General features: G+C 42.0%; 1 protein-coding gene across 1 annotated transcript in view; it reads right to left on the bottom strand.

The window, feature by feature from the left end:
- Positions 1-1,497: 1,497 nt before the first annotated feature.
- LOC135502097 (ankyrin repeat domain-containing protein 50-like) overlaps positions 1,498-12,870 on the bottom strand; it is a 357,552-nt gene continuing 346,179 nt past the window's right edge. Inside the window, exons 24-25 of the mRNA XM_064794655.1 lie at positions 10,449-10,556; positions 1,498-2,255 (exon numbers count right to left, since the gene is read on the bottom strand). Coding sequence (XP_064650725.1) covers positions 2,223-2,255; positions 10,449-10,556 — 141 coding nt within the window. The 3' untranslated portion in view covers positions 1,498-2,222. The remainder of the gene's footprint in view (positions 2,256-10,448; positions 10,557-12,870) is intronic.

The raw sequence follows: 12,870 nt of genomic DNA, 5'->3' as shown, positions 1-12,870 counted from the left end.
CATTTGTGACTCGCTCTACCAAAACTAGGCGCTTGTCGCATCTGAACTTGACAGGTTGATACGGACTTGTTGTTCATTTCCCTATTGTAGACCTTTTGTGAAATGTGACCAAATCAGTTTGTAATAGATTTCACAAAAGGTCTACAATAGGGAAATGAACAACAAGTCCGTATCAACCTGTCGAGTTCAGATGCGACAAGCGCCTAGTTTTGGTAGAGCGAGTCACATTTGTTGTCAAAGCTTCAGAACATTGGGCTATTTTGTCAGTATAGTGGAATATAGTCACTGACTATACATGTTCCACTAAAATGATGTAGTACTCACAAACGCAAAATGAAACCTGCCCTTAGAAATGGGTAAACACCGGGATATGGATACATTTTATCTGATGAATCATGATCAAAGAACAATTTTGTTTATTCTTGATAATCTGGCTCTTCATCTAAAAACAGTGAAATCATCTTCCTTCTCACTCTGTTCAATTTCAGCTAGTAATTGTCCAAGTTCTAATTGATGACCTTAATTGTCGTCAATAATTGAGCAGACGGCTATATCTCCATCTCCAAAAGCAGGCCGCACAGCATCAGCACTGATCCTCTCCAAAGACAAGCTGATCATGTTCACGACCTCTCGAAGTTCGATTAAGGGACTTTTCCCCATCATCCTCGGTGTCACCCAAAACTAGGCTGCTTGAATTACAAGCAGTCAATTGTTACAATTACCCCCATGAACAATGTCATTAGGCAGGATCAGTTTCATGAGATCAGAAGGAAGTGGTTCGTAGGAAATACATTAAGGGTAATCCCCTATTAAATGAAAATTGGACAACAATGACATCAAGAAGTCATGTCCTTTTCATATTGGTAAAAGAGAAAACATTGTGTTTTCCTGACATTTTCAGCAGCGTGATACTGGTAATTCCTGAATTACTTCCGTCTGCATCAGCCCGTTGTCCATTCGAGGTTGGGAGCTCATCATACGTAGTTCTGAGGTCATCATCATTTGCTAACCAATCGCAAAATGTCCGTGGATGGATTCGACATCGGCACGCGTTTGGTGACGGTGTCCTCGCTTTCACATGGCCTAAAAGATGGGCCTGAATGTAAGCATCTAAATATTGAATCTTTGAGCTGATGAATAGGCATGGTGATGTCGCCTTGGGCTCGGGATGCAAATCGATTCCTGCATTACCACTGTCCCCATCTTCATCACCTGTCATCGTGGCCATACATGTAGATGTACAACGGCTCAGGAACAGCAAATACTGAGCACAAGTGCAATAATTTCATATTCACCAATACTTCAAATGAAACACTTCATACAAGACAATTATCAGTAGTATTGAGTCAACATTATCCTGCTACCATTGTGCGGGCATAGTAAGACCAATATGATCAAATTACTTCTATAATCCCAGTCGAAGGGTGATTAACGCCCAGTCTCGAACCCGCTATTGTTAGGGTAAAAAATGACAACTTCACTGGACTTAAAAAAGTTTCAAATCAGGCCTGGGTCAGACGGCGAGCTATGGGAGGAACTGCTGTATGACTGCAATGAAAAAAATACAAAATACAAAATACACACCATTGTAAATGAACACATGAATGTAATGGAAAATATTCAAAGTAAAGGAAACTTTTCCTGAAGCTGGCAACGAGTCATAGCATATTGAATGTTAACAAAGATTGATCAGTTATGAAACCTTCATATCAAGTCTTCTTGTTTTAAACGATATCATTTTAGTAGTGTTATCGTTATTGTGTGCCACACGAATTTTGGTAAAATTTTTGCACCATTTTACTGACCCATCGAAATAAGCTTGTACCGATGTGACAAAAATCAAACCAATAGTGGCTGAGAAATATCTAAATCATAATCTTGAATTTAATGAAATCCTATTTGTAGTAATGAACTCGCTTTTTGAGGCCCAACCGATATATTTGACTCATTTTAAAAATTTGTCTCACAGGGTCTGATGCCTTAGTCATGTTGGTGGAGTGCCTCACATCCGTTTGGTCTCTAGTTATTGTCGTATTTACATTTTACTTTCAGTATCAATCTCGCCAGGCATATTGTCTTCGAGCGATATTTTTTAATGTCCACGTACTTCAAACAGGCTTGATCCCCATCTTACTCCAGGAAAGCCTTTTTGCGCTTCCCACCTTGACAATGATTCGACGATGATGAATATTATGATGACTATGGCCTGAGGAATGTACCAATCACACCCTTGTCGTCTGATCACTAAGCAGTGGCTGAAAAAGATGAAAGAGGTCGATAAGAGGTTAGACGATTAAATGAGACTCTTTCAAATAAAGAGTCAGGCAACTAGGGAACGTATATGGTTTCAATAATAAAGCCACCGCCCGTTCCGAAAGGCGCGCGTTTTGACAGAGCTCGCTCGGGTCATTCGCTGACCCAAGCCAATTCCGCACAACTGGAACTTGTAGATAAACTTTGTTAACAATTCTTCGATAAGCTGAACATAGCCATTGCAAACGCTTCGTTTTTAAGCAAATGCCAGCTTCAAATTCACTGATTTCAAGAAAACTATTCAGATGTCAAAGACAACAATAATATGAAAAGCGATATGTTTCGTCTTCCTCTTTTCGACCGTTTTGAGAAGTAGTGATGGCACTGATTTAAGAATAATTTTCGAAAAATGTGTTTTTCTACTCCACATCATCACATATTTTTGTGGTTACCAGTTAAGTATGTTGCCGGTGCTTAATGGACTACTTAAGGCTATCATGTGGTTCCATTCGTTGTCGTTTAATGGAACATTCATATCTTATTAATTATTTAACTATTTAACAACGAGTTCTAAAGCAAGTTTAATTTCGAGTTCGCGGTAAAAATCGATAAAAAGTATGAAAAAAAGCAAAGGCCAGAATTCATGAAGGCATTTAAACGTGCAAAATACAGGTATTTTAACGTTTATCTACTTAAAGCGGAGGATAAAACACTGTTGACCGCGGACGGATAAACGGCTGCAATTCACATGCCTCAATGATCGGGCATTCAGCTGTCCCCGGACAATTTGTCAATCAGAACGTGCCGATTCATTGTTCGTGCCACAACGTTATTTGAAATTGCGTGAATCACAGCGAATCGGTGTAAAACTCTGCCTTTAGTCAGGTGGTCGTTCTGCGAACAATGGCGAAAATGAACGAGAGAGCCGAGGATGGGGCTAATTGAGGCGGTCAGAATGGACGAGAAAGTGGCAAAAGATAAACGATCTGACACTACAGCCAACAGGAAGAAACGTTAGGCATGGGAAGACATTGTCATCGGGGAAAATTTTTCCTAAGAGACCAAAAGAAGTGGGAAGGAGGATGAGGGGAAAGACAAAGATGGTGGCTCGATGGAAGAAAAATATGTACGTTGTAGCTCCTACAACATGTACCAAACTAAAGGAGTTCTGCAGTCTCGTAGAAGGCTTCCGCAGCAGCTCTCCTTCCTTCTGTACGTGGTTCTATGGAAGTGTATATACTCTAGTCTCGGCTTTTTATGGTGGGTTTGCAATATGCAGGCCATTCCCCTTCACAAACTATGGAGAGCATGGTTACTCACCGCTTTTGTGATGAAATGGCCAATCAGATGGCGGAGCAATGCCGAAGTGTGCTATGGTCGATTTCGCGGTTATGCTAAACACTCGGGCAGTTTGTTGAATCGCTCCTATGAAATAGATCTGACCTATGAGCAGTTCCGAAGTTCCAGTGTCAATGGTATTTCCAAAGTTGGGTCCGGGGTGGTTTTTTGAGTTGTTTGTTATGGAAACGAGTGACTTTTAATCAGTTGGTAATTGGTTTATTGTAATCACACAAAATTTAGGGATGGTTCAACATTTTCAACATTAACACACGAGTACAAAGATTACACTAGGAAAATGTTGAGTTAGAAATCCACATTTTTCAGAGTACCCGTTTCTTCAGGAGGGAGGGGGTCAGAGAAAAGATTAATCTCTGTACGCTTGTGAAAATGTTGAACCATCCGTTACCGTTTTCATACTTGCAACACCGTGTATTGTGAGGCTATGTCTGATTGAACTTCCCCAGGCATCATGCCTACGCCGAGGCCCTATGTTGTATAATCGGGGACGTTATAAACTGGGCCAAGTGTCCGTACTTTCCGTGCTGCCATTCGTGCGAAATCGCAATGGATGAACCCATGCCAAAAAGAAGACGAAGCTACTACGTTTCGGAAAAGATCAGGTACCTGCGACAACTTGAAACTGCCGTAATGAATGGAAATGTGGCTAACATGACAGAATTTGCTAACCACTATCACATATCCATCCACACCTTTAGTAAGTGGGACTTAGCAAGTTTAGAACGAATGGAGCAAGAACATCAGGGTGAAAGCAGAAGAGTGAAGCCAAAGAATACGGGTGCCTGGCCAGAAGTCGAGGAGCAGCTGCACGAATGGTTCCGGCAGCAACGTGAGCTACGCTTCCCCATCGCCGTACATGACCTGAAGGAAAAAGGTTTCGACATTTTCCAAGCTTGTTGGAGAAACCTCGCTGATGCACGGCGAGATGAAATTATTGGCACTAGATCCACACTCCACGATTTCCGTGCGTCAGATGGATGGGTGGACGGTTTCAAGGACAGGAAACATGTTTCATTACGCAAAGTTGATAAAAACTCAACTACCCTGCCTCAAGACGCCGCAAATCGAGTGGAGGAATTTAGGAACGATGTCACCGGGAATATAGAACATTTCGAGATCGCCATGATGTTCATATTCAATATGGATGAAGCCTTCATGCTATTAGACTTTCGTCCTATGCACACTTGTAATGAAACGGGGTCATCTTCAGTAGACGTCCGGACGTCAAGATCCAATGTGAAACTTGGCTGTACTGTAATACTCTCTGTGTCACAGCCGACGGCAACATGACGACAGCCCACATCACGTTTCCCCGTCGTGGATTTGTTCGTCAGCAAGCCCTCCTGGAAGGACGCCAAGATCTACCACCTAACGTCATCGTGACCTCCTCTGCGACTGGATGGGTGAGGGAGGAGACCTTAGGACACTGGATGGAGAATGTCTTCAAGCCCTACCTGGAGAGGCATGGAGTAGAACAGTTCCTTCTGCTGGTTGACCGTTACCGAGTACATCAAACGGAAGACTTCGGTATGAGAGTCACAGAATTAGGAGGACTTTTAAATTTCATACCTGCAGGATGCACATCTCTGGTGCAACCTCTAGACGTATCGGTAATGAAATCCTTTAAATCTCACGCCAGAAAAGAGTGGACATTGTGGAAAAAGCGCAATACGAATGCGGAAGGACAGTGTGACCGAATCCAGCTGAATGACGTCAACATTTTGTGAGCAATGCCTGTGGTGCCGTGAGTCCCCAGGTTATCGAAAATGGAGGCAGCTTTACGCCAAGGCCAGGTCGAGGCTGGACCACTTCCACAACTTGACGAAGAACATGCAGATGGAATTGAGTTCATGGGCATGCTAGATGATGAAGTGGATCAGGCCTAGTGCTCTGCAGGATGCGAAAGAACACGGACTCTGTCTTTGCACTGTTTGTGTGAACATTAGTAGTCCACCATATATCACCTTCGTGGCACTTATTTACCCAACAAATCTCTAAAAACTTCCCCAAAATAATCTCTGATTTTTAAACCTGCATTCAGTGGTATTTCAACAGAACTACCATGTTTTGCTACAAAGAAATGCAGAAAAAATACTACTGAATGCAAGTTTCCCAAATCTGAATTTGATTTTGTGGAAGTTTTTAGATAAGTATTTGATGGGTAAATAAGCGCCATGAAGCCGATTTATGGTGGGCAACTAATTTTGACCCAGACAGAAGCCTGAATATCTAAGCAGATCCATGACGTCGACTTACGTCATGACGTCAGTCACATTGGCAAGAGGAAAAACCATTGTTTTTGTTTTTAGGCCATGGGACGAGTGGCAAAAATGTGTCTAGAAAAAGGATTCCGTTTGACAAATTAGCGGGCAAATTGAAAACAGTCGTTTTTGGGTAATATGGGGGTGCTGATTTCAAAAATCAATTTTTCTCACACGTAAAGTTGCACATTAAGTCAGAAATGAGACCCTTAATAGGGCCTAATGGTCCCAAAGTAGGGGTCAAAAAGTTGATGTCATCGAAACATGTCAACATGGGTATCAAAATGAAGGTCTATGGGGGTACTTTAACATTGCATAGTTTTTGGCCCCCTTAACGAACCGTGGGACCCCCTTGGGAGGGTCAAAAAGGGCAAAAGTGGTAACTTTGACCCTGTCCCACGATCTTCATAGGGACTATAAATGGATAAAAACTGTTTTATTTGACAGTAATCGAATAGACCTTCAAAATGATACCCATGACAACACTCTCGGGGTAAGGGTTGCCGAGATAGTAATTTTGACCCCTTTTTAGGCTCCAAATTTAAGATCTCGAAAACCTTTTGCCCAAGGGTGTCGTCATGGGTATCTATGAAAAGGTCTATGTGAGTACTGTCTAATAAAACAGTTTTTATCCACATGCGGTGCCCATGAAGCTCATGGGAGGCGGTCAAAGTTACCACTTTTGCTTTTTTTGACCCTCCCTGGGGGGTCCCAAGGTTCGTTAAGGGGGCCTAAAAATATGCAATGTTAAAGTACCCCCATAGACCTTCATTTTGATACCCATGTTGACATGTTTCGATGACATCAACTTTTTGACCCTTACTTTGGGACCATTAGGCTCTATTAAGGGTCTCATTTCTGACTTAATGTGCAACTTTACGTGGGAGAAAAATTGATTTTTGAAATCAGCACCCCCATATTACCCAAAAACGACTGTTTTCAATTTGCCCGCTAATTTGTCAAACGGAACTTCACATTTTTCACACTCGTCCCATGGCCTATTTGGGCCGTTATACAACATTTCGTCGCTGCATGTGCTTACTGTGTACATTACCGAGTGACGTACTGCACATCTTAGCAATCTATGGGTAATAAGGTTCACGATGGTGCATAAAAGTAGCGGTTGGCTTTTGTCCTTAGCGACGTTTGACGTGTTTAGAAAAAGATGGCATGTGTTGAAACGTGTAAACAGGTTCCCCAATCATCCCCCTGGATCTATCCATCTATCTATCTCATTTCTTGTTTACCTCGATGTGAAAAGTTCAATTCTGAATTGAGACTGTAGTCATTTCTTATGTTTAGAGAAAAATGCACCAAACGTTGCAATTTTAAAGAAAATTTAGACACCCAGGCAATTTATGGTTCATACTCAGAATGTAAAATTCGCGCATTTCTTTTGCGACACCCTGCATTATAGCATTAATTTTATTTATCGTAATAGCAGTGTGAAGTAAAACTTTCAATATTACAAACTGTATCAATTTCGGTCATTCATTGAACATTAAAAGATTGGATGTAATGAACCATAACTTTCCCTGTGGCTCAATCAATTTTACAAGGACCGCGTCCCATGCTAGCAGTCACACGATCCAAATGTGAATGACAGACGTTCAGCCATTCATATGATGGAGGCGGTCTCACATCACATTACTGGCTGGTGTAGGCGGTAGATAATGAACCCACCATAAAAAGCCGAGACTAGAGTATTTTCCTTCCGGGCACAAACGGCGGCAGTAACGCGTTAACAATGTTGCAAACAGTTGGCTGGGAAACTCCGTACATGTCCCCAATATCCATTCAATGTCACTGTTATTTAACGGAATATTTGATAGTTTTGTGATTTTGAAGCCCAGTTTCTTGGTTTTTAGGATTGGAAGAGGTCATTTTTCCCTCGATGAGCTTGTTTTGGCAAACATTAGGGAGCAGAGTGGTGTGAGGTATACCTTTCCAAAATTGTTCAGCACGTCAATGTGTCGTAAACCTTACATCCATTTATGATGTGGACATTTTGAGTCATCTCATAAGGTACTAGTTAAAACAGTATATGTGTATGTCACAAGTTTGCTGTTGATTACAACCTAATAATTGATATTTTCTAATGACAAATTTACTATGAATTAGTCCAATTTCAGACTTACTGCAAAAGTAATTCACAAAATATTGAATTATTGGCGACCCCACTAAAATTATATTCCAAGATGGTGGATCGACCACTTCCACCTCTATTTCCAGGAGTCAATGCGCTCCTCACTTCAGGTGGTCCTCTTATCAACCCCTGGACACATCTAAAAATAAAAGCTCTGCGAATAATTCATGACAATTTACATAAACATCGATGACGTCACTTGCTATCACATCATTAGCATATGATGATGAACACATCACATTTTTAATTTGCTTCTGATGATCATATGAAAAGCAACCAAGCCTCATATGGGTTAATTTCCCCAATGCGGCAAATAAACAATAATTTGCACTAAAATATTTGATACGACACTAACTAGAATATCAATGACAAATATTTACCGTTTGCTGCATGATAATTGTAAATTAACTGAAACAAAAACTTTTCATAAGGATTAAATGACAGCCACGTGAATTTTGTTTATATGGTCGTACTATTTTAAGCAAGTGGCAAAATATTAGGGTGGTTTCGCAGGCGCACGGATAGCACGACGTGAACGTTTAGCTAGACGTAACCGTTTTATTTACTGCTGCGTCATTTTGGTGGTTTCGCTGCGCACGAGAAAACGGTTACGTTTAAGTCTAGGTGGCGCGAATTTTGAAAATGGCGGCACTCAGAGAACTCTTGCATTTGGCGATTGAAAATGAAGATGATGAGTTTGTGTACCTACTTTTTGAAGAAATGGCGGTGCCAAGGGGGGTAACATATGATCCAGCGTTGCCTAGATTCGATTTAGAGACTTACACGGACGATCAATGTTGGAACGAATTCAGATTCCGTAAAGATGACATTCCTGTGCTCTGTCAATGCATAATAGTTTACAGAGCCTGCCCCTGGCTGTGCCACACCCGTGCACCACTCTAGACCTGCCTTCACAACATGAACACACAAGACAACACATTCCATCATCATCATGACCATGGATGGCCGGGGAAATATCCACATCATGACATGCATGAAATGCATGCGGCACAAGTGTCAAGTGTACATCCATGGGAGCGAAACATCGGCAACCGCACTTCATCATCTTTTTTCGCCTGCAAGGATAGGCGATATCGACTACAAAAGCCATTTATTTGCAGCACAATATTCCTAATAACTATTACAGGTGCTACTCAGGATGTACGACTTCTGTGTCAGTGAAAATTCGTCAATTTTGTTGTCCGTTTAGACTTACGTGTATCGAGCCCGCTATCCGTCTTTTCCCTCCGTTTACGCGAAGGGACGTTGCGTACGACGTCACGACACCGCAAGTAGTGATGACGTCACCGCTGCTAATTGTTCACGTCGCGCTATCCGTGCGCCTGCGAAACCACCCTATTGTATAACAATCAGCGACAACGAATTCATTTTTGTATGTTCGTGTAAGGTATCTTTATTTATGTCTACCATAAGACGTACACTCAATTTAAGACATATTTGGTGGCCCACAAAAATTAATTTGTCGTTCAGGAACAGTAGTGACACATAACGGCCAACTAGACGGGTCAGAGGTTAGACATACTACATATCCCCCGGATTCTGGAGATGACGCAGCATATGACGTGGGTGTTATCAGGGTCTACGGTGCAGCCATTTTGAATTGCTAATCAAATAGTCTATGGATGGAGAGGTTGTGATCACTTGGATGTTTGGATTCTTATCAGGTTAAATGTATTTAATTCCGTATCTAAGTAAATATTCAATGGATTAACTCATGGAATATAATAAAGAAATGTGAGCACTTTTATAGGAACTCTTTTTTAAGCCGCTATTTCCTGTAGTTTGGATCTCCAGTTTTCACTCAACTTCACTACACTATACTACACTACACTGCAAGAACTAAACACCTCAGCAAAAGTAAACAATTGATTATAATTTCTAAAGTGTCCACGGCAATGCGATGAAAATTGCAGGAAATCATCTTACTACCATTAGACACAATGAGTTGAAAGGACAGGGGCGCACATATTGTTATGTATGAATGATCTTCAATAGAATGAAAAAAGTGCGATTTCAAAAATCACAAAGTTCGGTCCATGTTTCAGTGAGTATCAAATCGCAACTGATTGCATGGCACACACTGCCAGTCAAATTCAGCCTTGGTGGATCAGTTTGGTTATTTCTGAAACGGCACGTTTTTCGTTCAATTGAAGATCATTCATGCGTAACAATAGGTAGACACTTGTCCTTTTCACCCATTATGGAGTTGGTATGATTATGTCCTACCATTTTCATTGCATTGTCGTGGATTCTTTAGAAATTATGACCAGTTTTTAAGGGGGACTTACTTTTGTTGACAAGTGATTTCTAGGAACATGTTATTGAGTAGCAAAAAACTGATCTCATATTGGCCATCATATTCCCATCATCTTCCAAACTCTAGTCTAAAAGAAAGACACTTAACTCACCTCTTTATTCTCTGAACCGGTCCCCTCTAGATCCTCCTTGTCCAAATCCACTTCATTACCATACTGCCTGAGCGGAGTGTACACTTGCCCCTTGATTGCTGCTGATGCCTGGAAAGAAATAAGGACACTGGTGAGGTCGGGAATGTGCAAACTCCAGAGTTATGTGAACACATTAGATTGGATGTCCGAGTCTCAAATCTTGATTTCTGGACGAGAACTAAACAAGTGGAGGATCGAAATCCAAGTGCTAAAGAGATAGTGGGGATGGCTTTGTCTCACACTAAGAAAACAAGCAATCAGCATTAAGGTGCCGACGGTTAGCAAAGATTGCGGACCCTGTCGACTTCAAAATTGAGTAACTCCTTCCTAACCATGACGGATTACCGACTCCTCATAAAAAAATCTGGAATACTGAAGGAATTTTGCGTATGATAAAAGCAAAAATAATTAATGGCGTTCAGTTAGGACAATTACTGATACAATAACATCGGTGTTTTCAACATAAACAGGCTAATCACGCCGAGCTCCGTTGTCTGATACACCAATTAACACTTGGAATCAATGCAGAGTAACTCCCTGCATCTCTTAACAGAGCCCTTTTTGCAATTTAGGTCACGTTTAATGAATTAATTGCTAGTAAGTCGTTTAAAACGCGCAAATTTAGAATTTTCTTAAGTTACCTTTTGAAAATTGAAAAAGAAACTCTCTGCTACGTGAAAGCCAAAGTGTATCCGATGTGAATGCAATTCTCAACTTCCGAATGCAATGTTTCAAAAAGGGCAGTAGGAAGTTGAATTGTGTCGGCAATATTACGCATTTGTATTAGTAATTAGCCAAATTAAGAGGCATCTTTTAAATCGTTTGTGCTACTTACTTATCAAACATACATCCAGCTAATCAGATGGAGTCTAAACTTCGTGATACCTGGCAGTAATTGAATGTTTAAATCACGATTACCCGCCTACTTGGCTTACATGGCCCGGCACCTTAATGTACGGGGTGTACGTAATAATTTATTGCGATTATGTACAGGGTGTACGTAATACTTGGATTTCGATTTATAGTTAGGTTAGGTAGTTTGCTGATATGGCAGCTTACGAGTGCGTGTGATTCCCGTAGGATCTATATATCACTGGTAATCGGCCAACACGCTACCGCTAACGATACTGTTCTGTTTTGATGTTAGTTACCGTGCAGACTATAAATTGAGTCCAAGAAATGAGGTACTTTGATGATTATAGATTTGATTAGCTCGTGTAAAATTGGGGTAGACTAGAGCTTCAAATGGAGAGTACTGGATCTACGTTTCGCAGTTGGAACCGTCATGACCTGGAATTGAAGGAGGAGCAGAACCGGGGCAAAGACCGAAAGATGAAGCAGATGTTGATTGGTTATTGGCCTGAGGTCGAAGACCAACTAGAAATTTGGTTCCGGGATGTTCGGCAAAGACGTCTACCTGTTGTGATCCAGGATGTCCAGGAGAAGGCCGTGCAACTATTCCACACCTGGTGGGTTGCCCTCCCAGAAGAGCGCCGACAACTCGCCACAGAAGCAAAACCACAAATGCATGATTTCCATGCATCCAACGGCTGGGTGGAACTTTTTATGAAGAGGAAGGACACCAGCCTGCGAAAAGTCACGAAGAACACTACCACCATCCCAGAAAACGCCGTTGTCCTGGTTCGAAACTTTCGCGATGAAATAACCAACACCATCGAAAATTTTGTTCTACCAATGCGCCTGTTTTTCAACATGGACCAGACTTTCCTCCTTTTTGACCTCCGCCTAATGTACACCCTCAATGAGAAAGGCGCCAAGGCTGTTGATGTACGAACCTCCAGGAAGAATCCAAAGCTGGGATGTTCTGTTACACTTTGCGTGGCGGCGAATGGCGATAAGATGTGAGCCCACATCACCTTTCCGAGAAGAGGATTTGTTCGCGCGCTTCGAGCTCTGGAAGAGGCCGAGTTGCCCGAAAACGTTGTGGTCACATCGTCCGCCACGGGATGGTCGGACAGGAGACGATTCACCATTGGCTTGACGAAATCTTCATATCATACGTCCATGAGGCCCATGCTGAACAGTTCATACTTTTGGTGGATCAGTTCAGAGTACATCGAACGGAGAATTTCAGGAATCGTCTCACTGCAGAAGGGGGCAGACTCAACTTTGAACCGGCCGGATGCACATCTTTGGCACAACCCCTGGATGTGGCTGTCATGAGATCCTTCAAATGTCACGCCAGACAAGCATGGAAGTCATGGAAGACCGAAAACACCAACGAAGCAGGCCAGTGTGATCCAATTGGACTCAGATATGTTGTCAACATCGTCAGCCGTGCCTGGGAAGCGATCAGCCCAGAGGTCGTCGAGCATGGATTTGAGAAAGCGTTACGCCCACAGAACATAGACGCAGGTCCACA

The sequence above is a fragment of the Lineus longissimus genome, chromosome 18 (assembly GCF_910592395.1).
Source record: "Lineus longissimus chromosome 18, tnLinLong1.2, whole genome shotgun sequence".
NCBI lineage: Eukaryota > Metazoa > Nemertea > Pilidiophora > Heteronemertea > Lineidae > Lineus > Lineus longissimus.
This window is presented reverse-complemented; position numbering and strand designations above follow the sequence as displayed.